General features: G+C 35.9%; 1 protein-coding gene across 2 annotated transcripts in view; it reads left to right on the top strand.

Annotated features, from left to right (window-relative positions):
* Nucleotides 1–23,169, top strand: part of PTPRZ1 (protein tyrosine phosphatase receptor type Z1) — a 201,599-nt gene that overhangs the window by 46,345 nt on the left and 132,085 nt on the right. For both annotated transcript variants that reach the window (XM_030933226.1, XM_010356803.2), the window contains exon 2: nt 11,528–11,593. In XM_030933226.1, coding sequence (XP_030789086.1) covers nt 11,528–11,593 — 66 coding nt within the window. The remainder of the gene's footprint in view (nt 1–11,527; nt 11,594–23,169) is intronic.

Raw genomic sequence — 23,169 nt, 5'->3', positions numbered from 1 at the left:
CATGGTGAAACCCCGTCTCTATTAAAAATACAAAAATTAGACAGGCTTGGTGGTGGGTTCCTGTAGTCCCAGGAGCTTGGGAGGCTGAGGCAGGAGAATTGCTTGAACCAGGGTGGCGAAGGTTGCAGTGAGCGTAGATGGATCGCGCCACTGCATTCCAGCCTAGGCAACAGAGGGAGACTTTGCCTCAAAAAAAAAAAAAAAAAAAAAGTACAACGCAAAGACATAATTAGATTACATAAAGGTAGTTACTCAAGTTTGATTTAAATCAAATATTTTGTTTTTCAGTGTTCACATTGTTCTCTAGGGGAACAGTTTATCCTTGAATATCAGGATTTGTATTTTCCATGTGCAGTGAGTGTCCATACTTTTCCTTAAAACTAAAGAGCACTTCAGACTAAGAATCAGATAGCATCAGAAAACAAGTGAATAATTTATGACAACAGAAACATGCTCTGCACTTTTGATAAATGTCACATTGTTTCATTTAAGAAAAGTTGCTTCACTATTGAAAGAAAAATTTCAAATGCCTGAAAAATAAAAGTCAGGAAATGATAAGTGTTGTTATAAGCACATTTTTTACAAAGAGCTCAAAATGGTTTTACATATGCCCGATCTCTTGTTACAGTATCATTGTAAGTAAACAGGAGATATATACCCCTTTTTTTAAGTTTTGGAAATACAAGCAAAGGGACGTGACTTGACCAAGGTCATCACTTAAAGAGATATGTACCCCTATTTTTAAATTGTGGAAATACAAGCAAAGAGATTTGACTTGTCCAAGGTCATCACTTAAAGGCAGAATCTAAGATTTCGATCTTAAGAATAAAGTGAAAAGAGGCATAAAAAATATATGTGTTTATAGTTAAAGTTAGACAGATCTCCCTTGCTCATCCTGATTTCTTTTTGCAATATTGCCCAAGCTTAAGTAGTCGTAATGAGCAATAGCAAGTGGCTTATAAAAGATACTGGCTAATTGAAAATGTCTTACATCATTACAGATCCATTGAAAAATTATCAGTTTATTATAGTAAATATGCTTCCTGGGAATAAAATTTTCTTATTTCTAGACCAGTTTTTTAAAAAAGGAGTTCATGCCAAAAATGAATTTTCAGTCAATACACTGGGAAAGGAGTCAAGAAACTCTGCCTTGTCCAGACACAACCACACAGTGAATCAGTCAGCCTCCTGGCAGCAACTTTAACATGACGGACACCTATTTCAGAACAGGTTGTTAACACATAAAACTGCCAGATTGTCCTGCTTAATGGATAGACGCTGACATTTGAGTTTAACTTTATCTAAGCAAAATGTGCTGTTTTAGAAATATGGTAAAAATTAAAGTAAGACTACTTCAAGGTTTACCCACAAAATGAAGACTCAGCACATCTGATCATCATGGCCAATAAGATGTATCTGTGAGTTTGTTGCACTTCCTGTTTTGCTGTGGTTCTTGTTTTTCATTATCTCGGTAGCTGAAGTACTTAACTTGCCTACCATGTGTCAACTTGGCTATTATTTCATAAGCTTAACTTTAAAATGCTGTTAATGCTGCATCTATCATGCAGTCTCTTGGAAGAAGATTTTAAAATGGATTTCAAATTTTTCTTTACAGTCTTAAAGATGTGAAATACTTAAAACATATTTACATATTTATCTTTATCTAGTTGTAGAATCAGAGACATTCTTTCAGAGTGCATAGACACTTTAAATTTTTTAAATATTTAACTAACAAAAACTCATCAAATACTTGGAAAACATAAGAACATATGAAAAAATAAAAATCACTCCCAATGGCACCACATAAAGAAATTTACATTTCTGTATATATGTACTATTTATAAAATTGTATCCTGTTGATAATGTTTTATATCATGTATATTTCAAAAAAATCAATAAATATTTTTGAAAATATAATGGCTTCACCTCATTTCGTATTAGGAACCTTATATAATTTATTTAAACTTCCCCCACTTTTTGTATGTTAACGTATTTTATAGTTATTCACCAATTTTTTCAATGTTGTAAACATCTTGGTACATCATGTTAATCTCTGTTAATCTTTTAAAATATGTTCTTTGGAATAGAATTATTGTGTCCAATGATAGGAAGAGTTTTTAAGGATCTTGATAACCCTTGTCAACTCATTTTCCAGAAAGTTTATAGTAGTTCATTCTTCTACCTATATATAAGGAAACATCTCAAGATTTCTGGATCATCACTGAATATTTAAAAAGTAGTAATAAACCTTTGACAACCAGTTAGCTGGAAAACTGCTATCTTCATGTTATTTTAGTTTCTGTTTCTTTGATACCAGTAAAGTCTCACAGTTCTTTATAAATTTATTAATTGTATTTGCATTTTTAAAACTTTTGTGCTCATATTTTGCCCTTATTGATTTGTAATAATTTTGTGTGTGGAATATATTGTAATATTTGTGTAATGTATTTTAACATTTATCAATAGCTTAATTTTACAATTTGTATTTCATTAAACATTTCTCTATACAAGTTTTAAGTGCTGTATAATCATAGTTATAAATGTTTCTTCATAAGATCCTTTTTTTCATGCATAGAAAGGCATCCCCCATCTTATGATTAATTTAATGTTCACTTTGTAAATAGTTTTTCTGCGTCTTTTTTTAAAACATTCTTTATTCCACTTGGAATTTATTTTTATATATGTGTCAAGTACAATTTAATTTTTTTCACAGTGTTCCCAACCTTTGAACCTTCATAATTTTCCTTATCTAATTGTGATGTTTCCTTTCTCATATATTAAATTTGCATCTATAGTAGGTTCTGTGTTAGTGCTGTTTGCTTTTTTCTATTGATCTGCCTGTCAATTCTTTTTTTTTTTAGTAATTGATAACCAAGCCTTTATTAGTTTACACTTTTTCTAACTGTTCTAGCCAATTATTACTCTCCATTTATTATTCTATATACATTTTAGAAAAATTTCTCCAGTTAGAAACATCCTAGTGAGATTTGACCTATTCATTAATATGGAAAAAAAATCACAACTTCCCCAAATTCAATGTTTCCTTTGAAGAATGTAGTAAGTCTCTTCATTTATTTGCATTTTCTTTTATATTAAAAATAGTTCATATCTTTGTTCCTTTATGAACTCTCTTGGTGTTTTGTGCTTTTCATGGTAAATGTGAATGGAATCCCATTGTATCCTCTAATTGGCTATTTGAGTGTGCCAGTTGTCCAGAACTTCCTGAGCAACCCCAATCAGAAGGGGGCACGGCAGATGTTCTTGCTCTGCGTCAGATTTCACTGAAAGTACGTGAGCATAAGATTTCAAAACAGCCATCTTATTTACATTGCTAAATAACACTATTATGGTAAGATAACTTAATAGCATATATTAACATAATACATAAATATAATAACACATTATTTTTGTCATTTGATGAATTGTGTTTTCTACTCCCTTTTATATACTTTTTCTTCACAGATTGGGTTCTCTTCTCACGTATAATACTATTTTTAGCTCATTCCTTTAATTGTTATTTGTACACAGGTTGATATTTCTGTCTCTGTTCCCATTATCGCTGAGCAATCAACATTGGGTTTTTCTCTTATGGTGAAACAAATTCACTGTTAGTTATAGACATAAAACTAGGTAACTATAATGATTGTAGTACAATAACAATGAGTTTGTGCTTAGTGTTTCGTTGATATTGTAGAAGAAGTTTGACAGGAAAAAATGTGGTACTTCATCTACAGATTTTATTTTATACCTGAAGCTCAAGCGAAACTAGTTCAGTAGAAACTATCCTCATGTATATCATTTAAGCTCAAGAAAGAAATCTTCTGACATTGTCAACTTTTAATTTTAGTATCCAAAAAGTAGAGAATGCTTTAAGTGAACTGTTATGATGCTGTAAAATAATATGTATTAAATTGAGAATATGTCAGTGATTCATTATCATGTAAAGAAACAGGTTACCAAATAGTGTCATTGAATTTAAGTAAAGTCCAAATTTATTATATATAAATATATAACATCTAGAGAAACATGTGCATGTGCAAAACTGTTAATAGCAGTTATTTATAGTACATAGAATTACAAGTGATTTTTGAAGTATTTTTGCTACCTGTATATTTTCTAATTTGTTTGAAATAGGCATGCTTTATTATGTCATAAAGATCAAAATTATTAATATGTTTTAACAAAAACCTCAACTTTAGACATATAGATAAATCACATTGGCTTAAATGCATCTAAGTATAGGAAAATACACTACTTATCAAGATTAGCCTGTGACTATTTTGAGCTTTCATTGAAAAGCTTGAATAGTAGACAAATTACCAACATAGAGATTCTGTCTCTGAAAGCATGGCCAGTGTCTAAGAGACAATAAAATCTAATTGCTCACCTTTGAGCCTTTCCTTGGTCCTGTGAGACACATGCATTTAACTGGATGTCTCACTACCAAAATAAGCATATGTAAGAAATGACTCCCTTTTTTCTTTTCCATTATCCTTATGTTCAAACTTTCCATCTCCTTAAATGATTTTACCATTTTAATTATATAGTGCCTCAGGCATCTACTTTTCATCTCTTTAAACTTACTCTTAAATAAAGAGGTTACCTGGACTCTTATAACTCATGTTTTTCCAGAATTACCTCTTTTTAATGATATAAATTAAAATATCCTCTTATTTTTGCATAAAGATGCTATTTAAGTTTTGAGACATTCAAAAGTACTTTTATTTTGAAGCCTTTGAAGAGAGGAGGAAACCAAAACTCTGCTTTCTAACACTGGAAGGTAGCTGAAATTGGAAAACAAATGGCTTGATATATATACTATAAAAAACGGTATTTTTTAGGTCTTTTGGTGGCATCTGAAGTGGTTAACAGTAAGTGCAATGTTTGAACTATTACTATAGCCTAAACAAACCATACTATCTGAATTACTGTAATTAGTTAAATTAGGTTTCATAAATGTCGTTGCATATACACTGAATAAAATTTACATTCCAGATGGGTAAAGATAGGCTATATGATCATCTAACTTGACAGCAGGCCAATCCTTAATATTGAATGACAGGAAGATCCACAGAGAAAGTTTGCCATGTATAATATTGTAGACTCTGTACTCGTGGGCAAATTTAATTTTACTTGGAAAGTTTGTCTTAGCAAATCAAGGTTTTGGGTTAGATCATTTGGGTCATAAACTCAGCTTTCTTATCAAATAGAGAAAGACAGCAATAGTAGAACATCCGAAGATACAAAGTATTTAATAACCAGGTGATGTGTTCATAGGTGTTCTTTAATCAAAAGTTGATTCTGGCTGGGCGCAGTGGCTCGTGCCTGTAATCCCAACATTTTGGGATGCCAAGGTGGGCAGATCACTTGAGGTCAGGCGATCAAGACTAGTCTGGCCAACATGGTGAAACCCTGTCTCTAATAAAAATACAAAAATTAGCTGGGCATGGTGGTGCATGCCTGTAATCCCAACTACTCAGGAGGCTGAGGCAGAAGAATTGCTTGAACCCAGGGCGTAGGTGTTGGGGGAGGTGCGGAGGTTGCAGTAAGCCAAGATCATGCCACTGCACTCCAGCCTGGCGATAGAGCGGGACTCCGCCTCAAAAAAACAGTTGATTCTCTTCTTAAAGGAATTCCTGTTTTTTATTTTATTTTCAGGGAAAATACTTATTTTGTTTCCAGTGACAGATGATTGTGACTGCTGTCACTATCAACCATTGTTTATCAATGCCACTTCAGTCTTAAGCATGTCTTACTGTCACATTCTTTAGTGGATGATAACCACTCTGATGACAGTATACTATCTCCAGAGGCTTTTAAGTCCTTCTTCAAGCCTTCACAAACCACCTGTGTTTCTTCACAAGCACACATCCAATCCCTTTCATTTCAGTTAAAATATTTATTGGATTATTTCATACTCTTCTTTGAAAATTTTTCTCAAAATATGTGCAACATATGAAGTACATTCAGTGCCATTCAGTCAACTCAGTAGACTACCTCCTCGCTTTTAAAAGAAATCTAGGTAAGAAGAGAGAGTAGGATGAAAGTTAAAAGTGTGAAGATGGATAGTGAGCTGTCACCAAAAATAAGTTCCTAGTGATCTATGAAGATCCTACATGAGCGCTGCCTGGCCTCTCAAATCTTGAGTTCTGTGATTTCTCACTTCTTGATCCTCATGCCTTTTCCTCTACCTGGAACATTCAGTCCTTTTCCCCAGGTCTCTTCCTTGTCAGTCTTCTTCAAGGTCTTTAATGGTTCATCTCTAATTCTGTCATTTCTTTGCCACATTTCTAGACTTCTGCTACCTTTTTATGTCCTCGGAAATTCTTTAGTAACTTCTTTAAAGGATGTGAAATAGCAAGAACTATCATCTACCTTGGACAAATTCACTTTAAGAGATACGAAATCCTAGACTTCAAACTTAGATCTGTGGTTATTTTCTATCTGAAAATTCATTTTCTTAGGAGCACTGTATTTCTCTCTATTATAGTAATATTTTGACCACTTTATGGGAATAACATGTGTATATGTGTTTGTGTGTGTATTTTGTCAGAGCACTGCTGCTAGAATTTTTAGTAGAATGCAGGTGATAAATTGAGGATTTATCTTGCCGCTTCAGTCTTCTGTTTCATGTTAATCAGCATGAAACACAGACCTTCTTTAGGGCAAGGCCACAATCAGAAGCATTTTTAGAATTCAAAACATTTATAATGACTTTTTTTAGTAGGAAATGAGCACCCTGATTTTAACTTGGCGGGGGAGTTTAAAAAATTTGAGAAAAGATGTTTGCCTTGATAGGGAGTTATCAAGGAAAACAAAACTTTGATTTCCTTTATATAAGTAAACAGAAATGAAATATGTATTTATAATACATATACTAAATAAATATATGTATTTTTATATATCCTTGTATATATACATGTTTGCATATATGTAAGTGCTCAAGGTAAGTTCAAGGTGGAATGGGTTAAAAGGAGAATGTTTAGGTTATCTGACATAATATAAACCAAATTTCTCTGAATTTCATTAGGAGGTTAGAAAGCTGCTTCATGAAGAATATTTTTAGGACAAATTTTAAGATAACCTTAAAAAAGATTTGCTAATATGTATTTTCTTGTTGTATATCATGTGAACAGTCACTTCCTGAAATTTCTTAGTTTTATCACTACAAAACAGTCACACCATAACAGCCTTGTCAAATATTTTAAATGGAAAGAAACAAAATATACAAACTAAAGAAACTGAAATCCACAGAAACAGAAAAAAAATTCTTTATTTCATTATTTTAATGGGTCTTAAAATGCGTAAGCACTTTTGATAGATTCTTTTTTATATAGGATTTCCTGGTTTTCAAAGTATATAATGCAACAAAAAAGTGAACCCAGCTTCTTTTTTTCTTGTTCATTGGAGCTATCACATCTCATCTATCAGACCTCTAAGTAGAATTTTTAAAGTGGGGTACTCTCTCACGCCCAAGCACTATGTAATTAGCATATGAATGTGTAACGGATTGTTTGAAGTAACAATTAAGGGAACAATACATAAAGGAACTGAAGAGAGCTACCAACACCTGGGAATCTTGCATTGAAAAAGCTTTCTTAATGTAAGTAATTAAAAACCAAGGATAAATGTTCATTGTGTAGGGATAAAACTCTACAAGGAAAGCTAAAATTCTGCTGATGTTTTGCTCTTATCCTTTAGAATGAATCATTAAAACAAGAGCTTACTGTTTTATTTATTTCAATAGAATGCTTGTTAAATACAGGTTTTGCATGGTATCTGATCTCCTGAAGTCACCACAATGCATAACAAAATGTCTTACATTTCTAAAATATTTATACTTAAAATATATTAGAAATGTCAAGGAATTTTTTTCCTATCGCCAGTGCAAAGTTTCAGTGAAAATTTCAGTTGATTGCCAGGTTAAATCACATATACAGTCCATTCTTTATAATTTATTTGTGCAAGTAATTCCTGCTAATGAACCTGTAGCCCGCTGTATTGTTTTGCACTATTTTGTGTCTCTTGAAGGCAAGCATGCTACAGAGGCTCCTGCTGAGGCAGAGGACCTTAGGAGAGTAACTAGTAGCTCAGGATTTGCAGGAATCCTTGATATTGAGGGAGGATAAATGAAGTGGAAGTCAGGGACCCTGCATTATGGTTTCCATTTTTTATCACTTGCTGCCTGTACAAACCACTTACATTTTTTGGCGTAAATCTTCTTATCTCTAAAATAGGAATTACTTTTTTCTAGACTGTTACAAGTCTCAGTCAGTAACCTTTTATGGCCCTTTCTAATATCCAGTTGTATATATTCATTTGTAATAAAGAAACTCAACCCCAGGATTTAACTTAAATCAGTTTAGTCTTAAATAACTAGCATTTTATGGAACAACCCTATTTGAAAAATAAATTGTGAGCCTAAGATTTCATTTGTAAGTAGAAAGTGAAACAAAATTATGTATGAATATTCATAACAGCATTATTCATAATAGCCCAAAATTAGAAACAACACAAGTATGCATTACGTGATGAATGGATGAATAAAATATGGTATATTCAATTGTCAAAACAAAAATTGCACCAAAGTTAAACAGGAAGGAAATACTTTGTTCAAGGCTGTTGCAGTAAAGGAGAGAAGCTAGATCCTAGTCTGAACTCAACACACATGAAGCAGGCTGGGTCAGGTTTTTAAGTGCTGGAGTGAACCTGTGGAAAAGAACTGCAGGAACATTCAGGGTCATAAGCTATCTGTGTTTGCTGATTGGCTTTATCTAAACTACCTCTTGTCATAAAGATATGAGTCTATCTAAATAAATTTAAGTTTATCTAAGTAAATTCGAATCTTTATGACAGGAAGTAGTTTTTACAACTTGGAGCAAGGTGCCCCACTGAAGTTAGTCTCCTACCCTCCCACCTAAACTGGAAGACAAAGGTGCTGTCTCTCTTGTTGATTACTTTTCAAAGAGGTGGTTCCCAGGTCCTTGAGAGGTACATTTCTGGATTATAAAGTTACCAGGTGGCTATTAAAAGGATTTATGTCTCACAGGAGTAGAGCAAGAATAACAAACCAGACACAGTGGCTCATGCCTGTAATCCCAGCACTTTGGGAGGCCGAGGCGGGCGGATCACGAGGTCTGGAGTTGGAAACCAGCCTGACCAACATGGTGAAACCCCGTCTCTACTAAAAATTCAAAAAAATTAGCCAGGCATGGTGGCGCGTGCCTGTAATTCCAGTTACTCAGGAGGCTGAGGCAGAAGAATTGCTTGAACCCAAGAGGTGGAAGTTGCCGTGAGCTGAGATCATGCCATTGCACTCCAGCCTGGGTGACAGAGCAAGATTCTGTCAAAAAAAAAAAAAAAAAAAAAAAAAGAATTACAATTACAATATTCCTACAGTGAATTCTATAATAAAGGGAAATCAAGGGCCTGTGGTCAGGAACAACTCTTTCTAAAGTTTAGTCAAACCAAGGGGAAGTTTAAGGCTGTCCTGGTCACCCTATGATAGAATATTATTGGACAGTGAAGGAGGATGAAGTATTGATACATGCTGTGCCATGTATAAACCTCAAAAATGTTATGTGACGTGAAAGAAGGTGATAGCAAAAGGCTGTGTATTGTATCATTCTGTTTATATGTAAAAGTCTAGAATAGTCAGATCTATATAGACAAAAATATTAGTGTTTTCCTAGGGCTGGGGGATGGGCGTGGGTGTGGGGTGGCAGCTAAGGGTATGGAATTTCTTTTTAGACTGATGAAAATGTTCTAAAATTGTTTGCAGGAATGGTTACAAAACTTTGCAAATATTCTAAAAGCCACTGACTTGTACATGTTAATGGATGAATTGTGTGATGCATATATTATATTTTAATAAAACTATTGTAAAAAATAGATTTATGTTGAAGTGTGTTATATAGCCAATAGAATATTTACTTAATATGTAGATTTTAAAAAATTTAAACACGACCAACACCTTTCTTTTTCCAAAGTAGATTTTGGCTTTGGATAACCTTTGAATTTTAAGTGTGCATTTCTGATAGCTGGCCTGCCTTTTAGTTTTCAAAAAATAGTAATTTATTACCATGTTGTAATAATCAGAGAGTATATAACATGGAAGAAAGAAAAATAAATTCTGAAATGTCCTTGAGATATTTGCATCCAATAGAGAAAACAAATGTATACAGATAATAAGAAGTAATTTCATACTATATAAACAGAGTGTCAATGTATGAATGAATAATATTCTACAAGGACATTTGTAAATTATTTGTAGCTTTCTCTACATAAACAGTTCTGCCATCACCAATCAGGTTCCAAACCTATCCTGCAAAGATTTATTTTACCCACTACGTAGCTGAAATGAAGTATTAATGTTAGTACAGTCAGGGATTAAGGGACAATCGTACCAGGAGGAGAATGAATCTGAATACTCCCATTTGTTGGATGCAGGCGTGGCTCCCAGCAAAATTTTGAATTATGCAGAGTGAGACTGGTTTTCACCCATCTTCTTTTGTCTATCCCTTGCCCCACGTTCTAGATCTAGAGACTCTCTCTCTGGGTCATGGGGCATTCACTACCTTTATGGCCCTAAGTTTCCCATTGCACTACCTAACTCAAGCATCTCTGTTCCTCCAAGGGACAGATTCACTCATGCTATCTGACATAACATTTCTCCCAAACAACATATGCACATTTAAATTCTACTTTCTGACAGCAGCTAATTTTGTTTTGCATTAGGATGGAAGCAAACTTTGAAAGCATGATCAGGCTGGGCGCGGTGGCTCAAGCCTGTAATCCCAGCACTTTGGGAGGCCGAGATGGGCGGATCACGAGGTCAGGAGATCAAGACCATACTGGCTAACACGGTGAAACCCCGTCTCTACTAAAAAAGTACAAAAAATTAGCCGGTCGTGGGGGCGGGCGCCTGTAGTCCCAGCTACTCCGGAGGCTGAGGCAGGAGAATGGCGTGAACCTGGGAGGCGGAGCTTGCAGTGAGCCGAGATCGCGCCACTGCACTCCAGCCTGGGCGACAGAGCAAGACTCCTTCTCAAAAAAAAAAAAAAAAAAAAAAAAGAAAAAGAAAAAAAGAAAAAAAAAAGAAAGCATGATCAATTCTGGGTACACTAGAAGCATTTTTCAGATAAAACTTGGATTGTAAACTTAAAGGTATCTTTAATCAGTAGGATTTCAGGCATTAGACTTAGGGAATGGTAACAAAAATTTGGAGGCATGACAAGCTGTCCTTTCTGACTCCAGTCCCTCTTTGGGGCTGAAGCCCTCTAAGCTGCTCTTTCATTACCTAAATATGTACCTTGTTTCTGCCTGAATGTCAGCATCCTTTAAACACACCCTCTAAAATTTCACTAGCTACCAGAACAAGAGCATTGGAATGTATAATGTAATGGTGGTGGTTGAGGTTGAGAAAGAAGTAATCAAGAACTATTTATGGTATGAATAATTTGGGCATCTTTTATTTTTGGACATATATTTTTCTACATACTGATTCCTTGGTTTTTCTTTTTTGTAGATTGGGCTAATGGATACTACAGACAACAGAGAAAACTTGTTGAAGAGATTGGCTGGTCCTACACAGGTAAACACATTACTTATATAATGAGATTTAGCAAAAACTTTTATTGTTTTGTATCTGTTTTTATATGTAAAAGGAAGCTTTGTAGCACAACACATCATGTCAACTTAGCTAAATGGATAGTTAGATTAATTAATAGATATATAAAATACAAAATAATATCTTATGGGCTTTCCATAAACAAATTTGGTAATGTAGGGCTTATTGACATCCACCCAAACTGTATTTGAAGCTCAGGCCTAAGCTGTCTATATACCTTCAAGAAATAGCATAACTTGGGGCTCTGTTTTTTTCAACACTGAAATGGGGGGCTGTTCTAAGCATTAAATGAGATTAATAAAGTGTGAAGCACTTGTCAGAGAGCCTACTTCTAAACAGAAACGTCTCAATAAATGTTAGCTGCTGGAGTTGTTATGATCATGCTAACTATTATTTTTGTTCCTTTAACAAATATTGATAGGATTCTTGCTCTCAGAAGGAGCATTCTTCTGAATTACTGTTGTTTATTCATTGGCATTAGAGTATAAAATGATTTTGTCACATTACTAGACTTTGCTTAGAACATTATGAACATCTGAAGTTGGCTTGAAATAGTTAACAACCAAAAATCGTTATCGGAAACTCTGGGAGAGAAAGTTCTAGCCCTGAGTGGAAGAATATGAGTGGAATTTAGGTGAGCCATGACATGCCTAGTAACCATCTGGGATGGAGTTGAGTATTAGAGTTGGGTACTCATTAGCAATAAGCTTGGGTTGATAAGATAAAATCATTACAAAGGCTTTACCATGAGTCTGGTCAATTTTACTTAATAGATGAAGCAGAAGCATGTTGAATTTTGTAGATAAGGATGTATTTTCTTTCTTCTTTTTAATTGCTACCTTAAAAGTAGTAAATGTTCATTGTAGAAAATTTAGAAAATAGGTTCAAGTACAAAGAAGAACGTAAAAATCATTATTTTATTCTCCTCAGGAATAGCCACTTAAAAAGCTGCTATAGTCCTTTTAGGACAGTTTTTATTTTCCGGAATTTATATATTTTATTTATAGAGTTATGCATCCAGTTTACTCTTAAAATTATATCTATTTCCTCATTTTAATTATTCTTGCTGATCATGAGAGTTAATCTGCTTACTAATCCATTGAATAATTTTTTATTATGTAACCACTTCCTTATTTTTGCATATTTAAGCTTCTGTAAGCGTGACAGATAGATGAATTGACAGATATGTTTTTATTTTTATTACTTCTGTGCTATAGAATTATTGATATGTAATTACCGAGTAGAAAAAAAAAAAAAGGCCGGGCGCGGTGGCTCAAGCCTGTAATCCCAGCACTTTGGGAGGCCGCGACGGGTGGATCGCGAGGTCAGGAGATCGAGACCAACCTAGCTAACACGGCGAAACCCCGTCTCTACTAAAAAATACAAAAAACTAGCCGGGCGAGTTGGCGGGCGCCCGTAGTCCCAGCTACTTGGGAGGCTGAGGCAGGAGAATGGCGTAAACCCGGGAGGCGGAGCTTGCAGTGAGCTGAGATCCGGCCACTGCACTCCAGCCTGGGTGACAGAGGGAGACTCCGTCTCAAAACAAAACAAAACAAAAAACAAACAAACAAAAAAAACTTTCAGGCCGGGTACGGTGGCTCAAGCCTGTAATCCCAGCATTTTGGGAGGCTGAGGTGGGTGGATCACGAGGTCAGGAGTTCAAGATCAGCCTGGCCAACATGGTGAAAACCCATCTCTACTAAAAATACAAAAAATTAGCCAGGCGTGGTGGCGGGCGCCTGTAGTCCCAGCTACTCGGGAAACTGAGGGAGGAGAATGGCATGAACCCAGGAGGCGAGAAAACCCATCTCTACTAAAAATACAAAAAAAATTAGCTGGGCATGTTGGCGCACACTTGTAATCCCAGGTACTTAGGAGGCTGAAACAGGAGACTTGCTTGAACTCGGGAGGTGGAGGTTGCAGTGAGCCGAGATCACGCCACTGCACTCCAGCCTGGGTGGCAGAGAAAGACTCCGTCTCAAAAAAATAAAAAATAAAAAATAAAATAAATAAATAAATAAATAAATAAATGTGTGATGCACACTGCCTAAATGCTTCCTAGACAGGTTACACGCGTCTGTCATATAAATGACTACTCCACTGTATACTACCCAAGATTGATGATTGTCATATCGAAAATCTTTGCGAATTCAACAGATTTTTAAAAATCAGGTCTTGTTACTTTAATTTGCTTTTTTCAAATTACCACTGAAGTCGTGATTTTAATTTTTTATTAGCCATTTGCACTATACCTCTTCAGTGCAATAAGTTAAATTAGAACCTGGAAAACAATCAAGATATCTGTCAGAGCAGGAAGAAGGAACAAATTAAGGCACATCCCGACTGTGGAGTACTCTGCAGATGGGTATGAGGTAAACCTCTGTAATGTTGCACAGAAAAACCTGCTATTAATTTCCTCATTTATAATAAGAACCCATACATCTATAAAATACTACTTTTGATATTTTTAAATCCTAAAAAATACATAAAAGCAAAAATTGTTCATAATTCAACTCCATTTTGAATTATTTAAATGGAATTATTTTCTTTTCTATTTTGCTATGTAAACAAATTATGCCCAATTTAATAAGCATCAGCAAACTATTTACTTGAGGAATTTCTTTTTTCAGTAAACATGAATTTTAATCAAAAGGATTGTTGGACCAAAGGGCCTACCTATTTATAATATTAATAGATATGGTCAAATTAATTTCAGAAAATTGTGTTAAAATTATCTATTTCCCCACGTTTTCACTAACACTAACTCTAAAAATCTAGTCAATTTGATTAACCAAAAATGGAATCTAACTTTTAATTTGTATTTCCCTGATTACCTAAAAATTTTTCCATTATGTTTTTGTATGTACTACCAATTGGGTATATGTTTATTAACTAATGTAGTACTATCTTTTAAGAAAACTTCATAATTTTATGTACTTTGTAACTTTACATCTGACAGTTGTAACTCATTTTGTCTTTCTTTTCCTACGAAAGAGTAATCCTAGTATCTTATAAAAATCATGGCTGTTTTTTTAAGCCCCTAATAATTATGAGAAACATGTTAGGAGGGACTGAGAATGCTTACAGTGCATCCCTGACCATGGAAGATGACATTACAAGGGGAAATCCCTAGTTTTCCTGGAAAATATCTGCCAGTGTCAACATCTGGGCAATAGTTAATGCAGGACATCTTTTTAAATGATTAATTTAAGTATTGCTAGTTGTGGTTTGGGAATGCTGCTTCCAGGATAAGCTTTTCCCCAAGAAGTTCTTCATGAGTATTAAAGTTCTACAAATTTGGGCCTTTTATGTTTATATTTTTATTTTTAATTCCTAAGAGTATGACAAGCCATCTTTTAAAAATTCACTACTCTGTTGTTTTTAAGATAATGTTTGCTCCATTAAGAGTAATATATAACTGTTTTAAAAACATGATACCTAGAGGTATTATCACAGAATAAAAGTCAGCCTGGTTTAGGGTTCTTAACAGCTAACTTTCTAGTTTCAGAAGCGAAACTAGAAGCAGGTTATTTTCCTCTAACCAATCAATTTCCAAACAGAGAACTCAGATATTTCCCAAGTATGTATGAGTAAAATGAAAAACAAAGTTTACTGCACCCTCCATTCTCCCTAAACCCAGAGTTAGAAAATGGAGGACCTACTGCCTAGGGAGAAAGAAAATTATAGTTCTCAGCTCCAAGCAAGGGTGGATGTGTGTTGACTAATGGAGAGATGATGGTGTGTGTTTCCCAGCAGCCCAGGGGTCCTATGCATCTTGGGTGTGCCTCATCAGGTTAGGAGAAGACAACAGTTTAACCAGGGTTTCAGCAGATATGATAGCAACAACACATACCATTGTGCAATATCTTATTATCTTAGGAGACAGCCACAGAGCTGCTCCTTTTAATAGGCTGAGTATAGGCACAGCATCTATAGAGTGGCTAGGCTTTGACAGATGGGTCTTTGCAGAAACAATGCATAGTTCTTTGCTTTAAAATCAAGTTGAATCATCTTGCTCATAACCTAAGGCCTATTGGCATTAGCTTCTTTCAGTAAAGTCTAGTGATCAAAGGGATAGACTCATTAAAATGTGGTATTTGTTGTAAGCAGTGGGGTGGCAGATCTCAAAAAGGGATGTTCCAGAGTCGGAGTGAGGATGGAAGCTTACCAAAATTTTAAAGAGTGAATTGCTTTATTTACATTAGTGCTTCCCATTGGTTTGGAAAATTATTCCTAGAATATTTGAGGATCCCAGGAAAGAAACAAAGACGAGGACATTTTACAGCTCTTTTTTTTTAGCTCAAACCGAGAGGACATAATTATTTTGTCTGAATTACTAGGCTATCTAAGAGAAAACAAATAAATGAAATTCTTTATCCAAATGAATGTATTTCACCCAAGCAAATTACATCAAAAACAAACTTTTAACGTGGATTATTCACTATAAAATGAATTATCACTTTTTATTTTTAATACAAGTATTTAAAGTTTGGTAGTATTTTTTAAATTTCTATGCCATTATTCCATTTGGAAAATGAACGACCATGCTAACTGCTTAAAATAACTATGAAAATAAAAAATTTTAGTCTTATTCTTAAATGTAACTAATTTTGTGAGTGGCCTGAGGAAATTGGACTTGACCACATTCAGTTCTAGTTTCATCTTAACAGTTTATCTTGTTGAGCTGTATGTTTGTGTTCCTTCCCATATTGTCTCATCATTTAAATTAATCAAATTAGTGGCAATCACAGAAGAAATGACTTACCCTTCAGTGTTTGAACATACAGGATTCTATTAATAAAAATTACTAAGTACAGGTCGGGCGCGGTGGCTCAAGCCTGTAATCCCAGCACTTTGGGAGGCCGAGACGGACGGATCAGGAGGTCAGGAGATCGAGACCATCCTAGCTAACCCGGTGAAACCCCGTCTCTACTAAAAAATACAAAAAACTAGCCGGGCGAGGTGGTGGGCATCTGTAGTCCCAGCTACTAGGGAGGCTGAAGCAGGAGAATGACGCAAACCCGGGAGGCGGAGCTTGCAGCGAGCTGAGATCCGGCCACTGCACTCCAGCCTGGGCGACAGAGTGAGACTCTATCTCAAAAAAAAAAAAAAAAAAATTACTAAGTACATTATAAGGCTTGTCTGTAAAAGAACTAATAAACCATATAGAAGTATTACATTTCACATCAAACATTAACATTAAACATAATCCTCCCAAAGTGCTGGGATTACAGGCTTGAGCTACCCCGCCCGGCCAATTTTTTCATAAATTACCTTAGCTCAAGTGTGTTGATGTGAGGTCAGGAGATCGAGACCATCCTGGCTAACACGGTGAAACCCCGTCTCTACTGAAAAGTACAAAAAACTAGCCGGGCGAGGTGGCGGGCGCCTGTAGTCCCAGCTACTCGGGAGGCTGAGGCAGGAGAATGGGGTGAACCCGGGAGGCGGAGCTTGCAGTGAGCTGAGATCCGGCCACTGCACTCCAGCTTGGGCGACAGAGCGAGACTCCGTCTCAAAAAAAAAAAAAAAAAAAAAGAAAAGAAAAAATTACACAATTAATGATATATGAAATAACAATGTAAATCCCCGCTGGCTACCAGATGGGTGGAGAAAGGGAGGAGAGGTAATACTCTTTTACTTGTGTTTTATGCATAGGTTAAGAACAACTTTCTATTCAGGATGTATGCTATAATTATGCTAAGAAATGACAGGGTTGGTAAATACAGTTGACAGTCCCATTTTTAAAAGTTAATACAGGAGGTTGAGCAAGGCTTGCTTGTCACTTTATGATGAAAGAGTGAATTGTAAATCTGGGAATGTCAGCATTAAGAATCTGACTCTTTCTGTAACAACTTCATTTCATTTAAGGCTTTCAGAAAATAAATGTCACTCTTCCTAGTAACCTTGAATTTTCGATGACAATTCCTAAACAAAGACAGTTCAGTGAAAGAAAAAAAAAAAAACAGAAGATAAAATGAAGTCATTTAATTTTTTTTAATCTTATGAACACATGGCCCAAGATTATCCTAGGAGATGTTAACAATCTTTCTTCTCTTCGAGTTGTTAGGTCTTTGACTGCAACCTCAAGCAATGATAGGATCATCAGAAATGGGAGTACTTATAACTGCTTCATTCTTGGAAGTAGTACCACAGAAATATAATCTTTATTTTCTGGACTTTAAAAATATTATAATGTTTCTTTTTCACCAATCTTTAAAGCAACTTGAAATTGAAAATTTTATGTTGATATATTCTCAGGTGTTCTTCAACCGGAACACCTTTAAATTTTTAGTTAAAGAATGTATTCAATTCAAATAAAGTGTGGCTGTTCTGGCCACACGCAAGTCTGTTAGACCTCACTGGATACCCTAGAATGAGGGAGTCTTTAAATACCAAAATGATTGTTTCTGAAAATAGAATATCTCGTCTAAATAGTCTTTCCATTTTGATAACTGTATAGACTAGAAAATGCTACTTATAGAAAACAAAAAGGCCATAATTTAAGGTTGTGTATAGTATAGTTTGGTGTTTGGCTTTTATTTTTGGTTTAGTGTTTTATTTCTTTTGACCTAGGAGAAAGTAAGCCAAATTTAACTCAGAAAGAAAATTTGAAACCATGTAGAATAAGGACGGATTTTTGGCCTTTCTTTAACTTCTATAATCTGGAATATCCTTTTAACATATTATATTTTCCTGTTTGATTCACCACTTCTTATATAAACACACTGTTCCTTTCTAATTTCCAATTGAGCAGTAGAAAAGAGAGTTCCAGAATTCTAACTATAGAATTATCTCATTTCTGTTAAAAAATATGTATTTATATGGACATAGATGAAAGGCTGGAATGATATACTCTAACCTGTTGACCATGGTTACCCCTGGAGAGTGAGTCTGTAGATATGGATGAAACCATAGGAGGCAGGAGCCTCACTTCTTACTGTATACCGTTTATATTGGGGGCAAAAATAATTTTTGACAAATATGTTGACACAAAATATTTTCAACTTAATGTGAATTCGTTTTAGCAAGAAGGGCAAAGATAGTTGGACAAGAATCACAGTTTTGTGTATTCACCTATCAAAATGTAGGGCCTCTGCTTGGCTGAATCTCAGTGAGAGGATATCACAGACTCTAATAAGAGCATGGACAGTGCTCAGTGCAGGTTTTCTGATCATCATTAACCTACAAACTGACTAGGCTGCTTGAGAGCTCTGCATTTCAATTTTCCTGTTTGTAAAATACTTCTTAATAATGCCCGACTTAATCGTGTGCAGATCAAATAGATGCTTCACATTGTTGCAAAAAAGCTCTTTGAGCAGGTACATTATGAATCCAAGTAATTATTATTGAACAGTGTCTTAACTTGAGCCCAAACAGATTGAACAAGCCTGGGCCCATCTGATAATCTCACAAGAGGATTTAGAAGGGGTTGATTTGCTTGAATGGATATTATGGACAGATATTTCCTATCATCTGTAGATTTTTTTTACATTTTAGCTAAGATTTATATTCTGGTCAAACTTTTTCTATGCTAGATAATGATGACTAAAGCAAGCCTTGTTGTGGAGGCTGACTAGGGTTCAGTTAAGTGATCTAAAACTCAGAACCTGTTGGTATTGACTCTATGAGTAGATTTTAGATGTTCTCACCACATGCACACAAAACAGATAAGTATGTGAGGTAATGTGAGGTAATGTATATGTGAATTAGCTCAATTTAGTCATTCCACAGTGTATCCATATTTCACAACCACATGTGTATATAATAAATATGTACAATATGTATTTGTTGATTAAAAGATAAATAAATAAATATGCTTAACAATTTTATTTGGTTGCAACTCTCATTTAGTATAGAATTTAAAAACTTAAGATGTGGCTGCAGAATAGCATCACAATTAAATAATCATTGTTTATTTTCTTTGCTAGTAAAACTAAATACTAATGTGTCTCCCCTATTAAAAAAAAAGGTTAAAATTGCATAGATTCTTTATTGAGTCCAGCTTCACAAGTACCATTGCTGGTAGCATCTAGTAGATGCTTCAGTGGGATAGGCAAGTCCTTTAGCAGCTCAGAATGAGGAAACCTGTCCCATTCTCCTTCTGTCTGAGCTGAAACTGTCTGGGCTTTGTGTAGGACGCAGTGTGCTTCTTCCCTTGCTGGGCATCCTTTACTTCAATCTCTGTGTGTTTTTTGTTTGTTTATTTTTTGTTTGAGAAAGAGTCTCACTCATTCGCCCAGGCTGGAGTGCAGTGGTGCAATCTCGGCTTGCTGCAACCTCCACCTCCCAGGTTCAAGCGATCCTCCTGCCTCAGCCTCCTGAGTAGCTGGGACTACAGATGCCTGCCATCATGCCCTGGCTAATTTTTTGTATTTTTGGTAGAGATGGGGTTCCATTGTGTTAGCCAGGTTGGTCACGATCTTCCGACCTCATGATCTGCCTGCCTCAGTCTCCCAAAGTGCTGGGATTACAGGCGTGAGCCACCACGACGAGCCCACGCTCTGTATTCTTTACTTAGGAGGGCTCTAATTCATGAAATAGATACATTTCATAAGAGAAAAAGAGAGGAGAAAATTATATGGCTGATTGAAAGAAATTTAAGTCTAGGCTGCAGTTTGTATTGTCACACAAAATTCACTTATGGGACTTAGGGATTTTATTTCCTTTATCCCTTAGGAGGAATGGGAGGAATGTATATATGGCTGTTTATCCTGTTATGTATGAATACCATGTGACAACTAAAGAATAAAAATATCAAACTTCTAAAGAATTAAAGTTAGTTTTATTCCGAAGTCTGACTGAGGACTATAGACTGAGGCCTAGAGCCGGGAGTACTGCTGCTGCACACTGTTGCAGCCACAGCTTTTACACAAGTTGTGGAGGTTCAGTATGTGCAAAATCACATCAGATTCACTCAAAAGTTACGTTAAAGTAGAAACACATCGATCGAGGTTTGGGTGTAAGAGTACATCTAACTACAGATTACTAAAGTATATTGGTTACAGATTATAGAAGCATAATCACTAACCCCATCAGATGTTATCTTATGTGTAAGAAAAGGCAAGGATTGGGGTCATTTATCTTCTAGGGAATACAGTGACTCAGGCAAGAGACGTGGGGGCTTTGTGCTGTATCCTCTTTTGTCTTCAAAGCCATCCCTCCAGAGAGCTGCACATTGTCACAGAGTCAGAAGCTTGTGAAATTATAGTGGCAAGCAGAAACAAGCAAACATGCCTTCCTACATTTACCACTTTGTCTCATACCTTTTTTTGCTTAAGCCACATAGTGCTTTGTTCAGGTGAGATAACCCCTTGACTGGACCAGAGCTTAGCCTTCTCCTGGCTAGATGTAGAGGATCTTAAAGATCCTCTGTGGCCCTTAACACACCAGCATCCAAACTGTTATAGACTATTCAGGGAGCTTCTAACTATCTGAATATTCTGGTACACTTACAACAGCTGCACATATTCATTCTTTAGTTGCACAAACCTAAGGTTTCTTTGGAAGAGAGGGAAACTTGAACCCTATTGAGAGGTAGGGTCCAGACCTGTAGGCCGTGTTTGATAACCTCAGGACAGTGGGCCTGATGGAAGCCAGAATCAAGGGAGAGACAAGGAGGAGCCCTGAGAGACAGGAGACAGTTGGGGGACTGAGGAAGAAATATGGCAGCAGAAACTGAGTGCAGTGGAGCCTGGCACCAGGAGGAGCAGGTTCCCAGTTCATTGTGATGCACCTGGCGGCTCCCCTGGGGCCTTCCCCTCCCAGAGTGTTCCTCTTTCTCGAATGCTACACGCTTTGTCCTGGAAGCAACAGAGCCCCTGCATCTCCATCGTGGGGCTCCTTCTGAAAGAGGCAGAAATGAGAAGAGGAAGATGCTGGGGGTTCAGCAGCCGAGGTGCATGTGGTGCAGGCATTCAGTCCAATTAAACAGGCGCCCGGAGCCAGGGTGGAGACTGATGGTCTGGAGGAAGGAGCAGCAACCTTGAACACAATCAGATTCTGGTCCATGCAAGCTAAACTTCATTCCCTTAGGAAATGCTATTCAGCTCCCTAATTTAGTAGAATAACTTCTGATGACAAATAAAAAGGAACCTATATAGGAACAGGCTGAGGAGACAGTGTGATAAAATGGTAGATGCCTTCTGATCGGATTTCCTTAATGCCGAGATCTGTAAAGTGTAGAAATCTGAGCCATTATCTTCATAAGTATTGTAAGTGCCAATCTGATATTTTTTTCCACAAGGAAAACACTTTTTTATTTCTCATTATAAAAGCATGTTCATTTAAGAAAATCATGTATCATATTTATATTTAATACGTTTATATATTTATTTACCTATATATTACTTAATATATTAATATCTATCTATCTATGTAATTTCACCTTCCAGAGATAACTACTCTTATGTCTTCTGTTGGGGAAATATAATTAAAAACAAAATAATCTCCCACTTCAGAAATCCTCTCCATAAATGTAACAACAACAACAACAAAAAGCAGTTTTATTATCAAACAAGCATTAAACCAGAATGTGATACACATCACAGGCAGTCACTGAAAGATTGCCAAGATAGGAAGAAATCTCATCCCCTCATATAACCAAACAGGTACAACCCATTACACGTTTTCAAGATAAACAATAACTTGTCTTCAAGTAGAAGGACTTGACAGCAACTTTGTCCCACATGGTTCAGCTAAACTTTAACTGGTAATTGGAGTGACTATTTGTGTTACCCTGTTGGCTTCATCCAGAGGGAAAACAAACCGTACATTTTTGAGACAAGAGGTAGCTTTACAAATCGGAGCCAGATGCTCATGAAAGTTAAGCTCCTGCCTTCCCATAGAAATTGGGAGAGTGGGGCACTGTCTTCCTTGATGTTTGCGTTTCATAAGGATGGCCCCTGGGTCCTTGAGAAAAACATCCTGGATCATAAAGCTGACAAAGGGCCTATCTAGCTTTCAAAAGGATTGATATACATTGCAAAACAAGGAGAAAGTACTTACAATGATCTCTTTTCTAAAGTAAATGCTCTTTAAAAAAGGGTGGGGTGGGGGTGGAGAGAAAAGTGTCTTCCTGGTTTTCAATGGGGAGAATTAAGCCTCTTAATTTTTATTTGTCCGTACACTTCCTAATTATGCATCCTGAATTCTGAAGGTCTCTTACTAGATGTACTGCTTTGTAACCTGCTTTTATCTCAATAGCAATTTGTGAATATCTTTCCAAGTAAATGTATTGTAACTAAATCAGCGTGAGGGCAACAGAAAAAATAAGCTTCTACCAGGGCAAAACTTTGACTATCCCTATGCCTGAAGCAGAGACTCACACATAGTAGGAGCCCAATATATATTTGATAGTTGTTACTTTATTTCCAGTCTCATGGGGAAACAGAAATAATTTCCCCTGAGAGGAATTGTGACTAGTAATAACGACTAGTAATAACGTAATTTCAGGGGAGCATCCCAAATCCTCCTTGCAACAAATAGGTTATACAAAAAATAAATACTGTGGAGTGAGTTCAGAGCAAGACTTAGCATATAAG

Source organism: Rhinopithecus roxellana, chromosome 6 (genome assembly GCF_007565055.1).
Source record: "Rhinopithecus roxellana isolate Shanxi Qingling chromosome 6, ASM756505v1, whole genome shotgun sequence".
In the NCBI taxonomy this organism is placed as follows: Eukaryota; Metazoa; Chordata; class Mammalia; order Primates; family Cercopithecidae; genus Rhinopithecus; species Rhinopithecus roxellana.
This window is presented reverse-complemented; position numbering and strand designations above follow the sequence as displayed.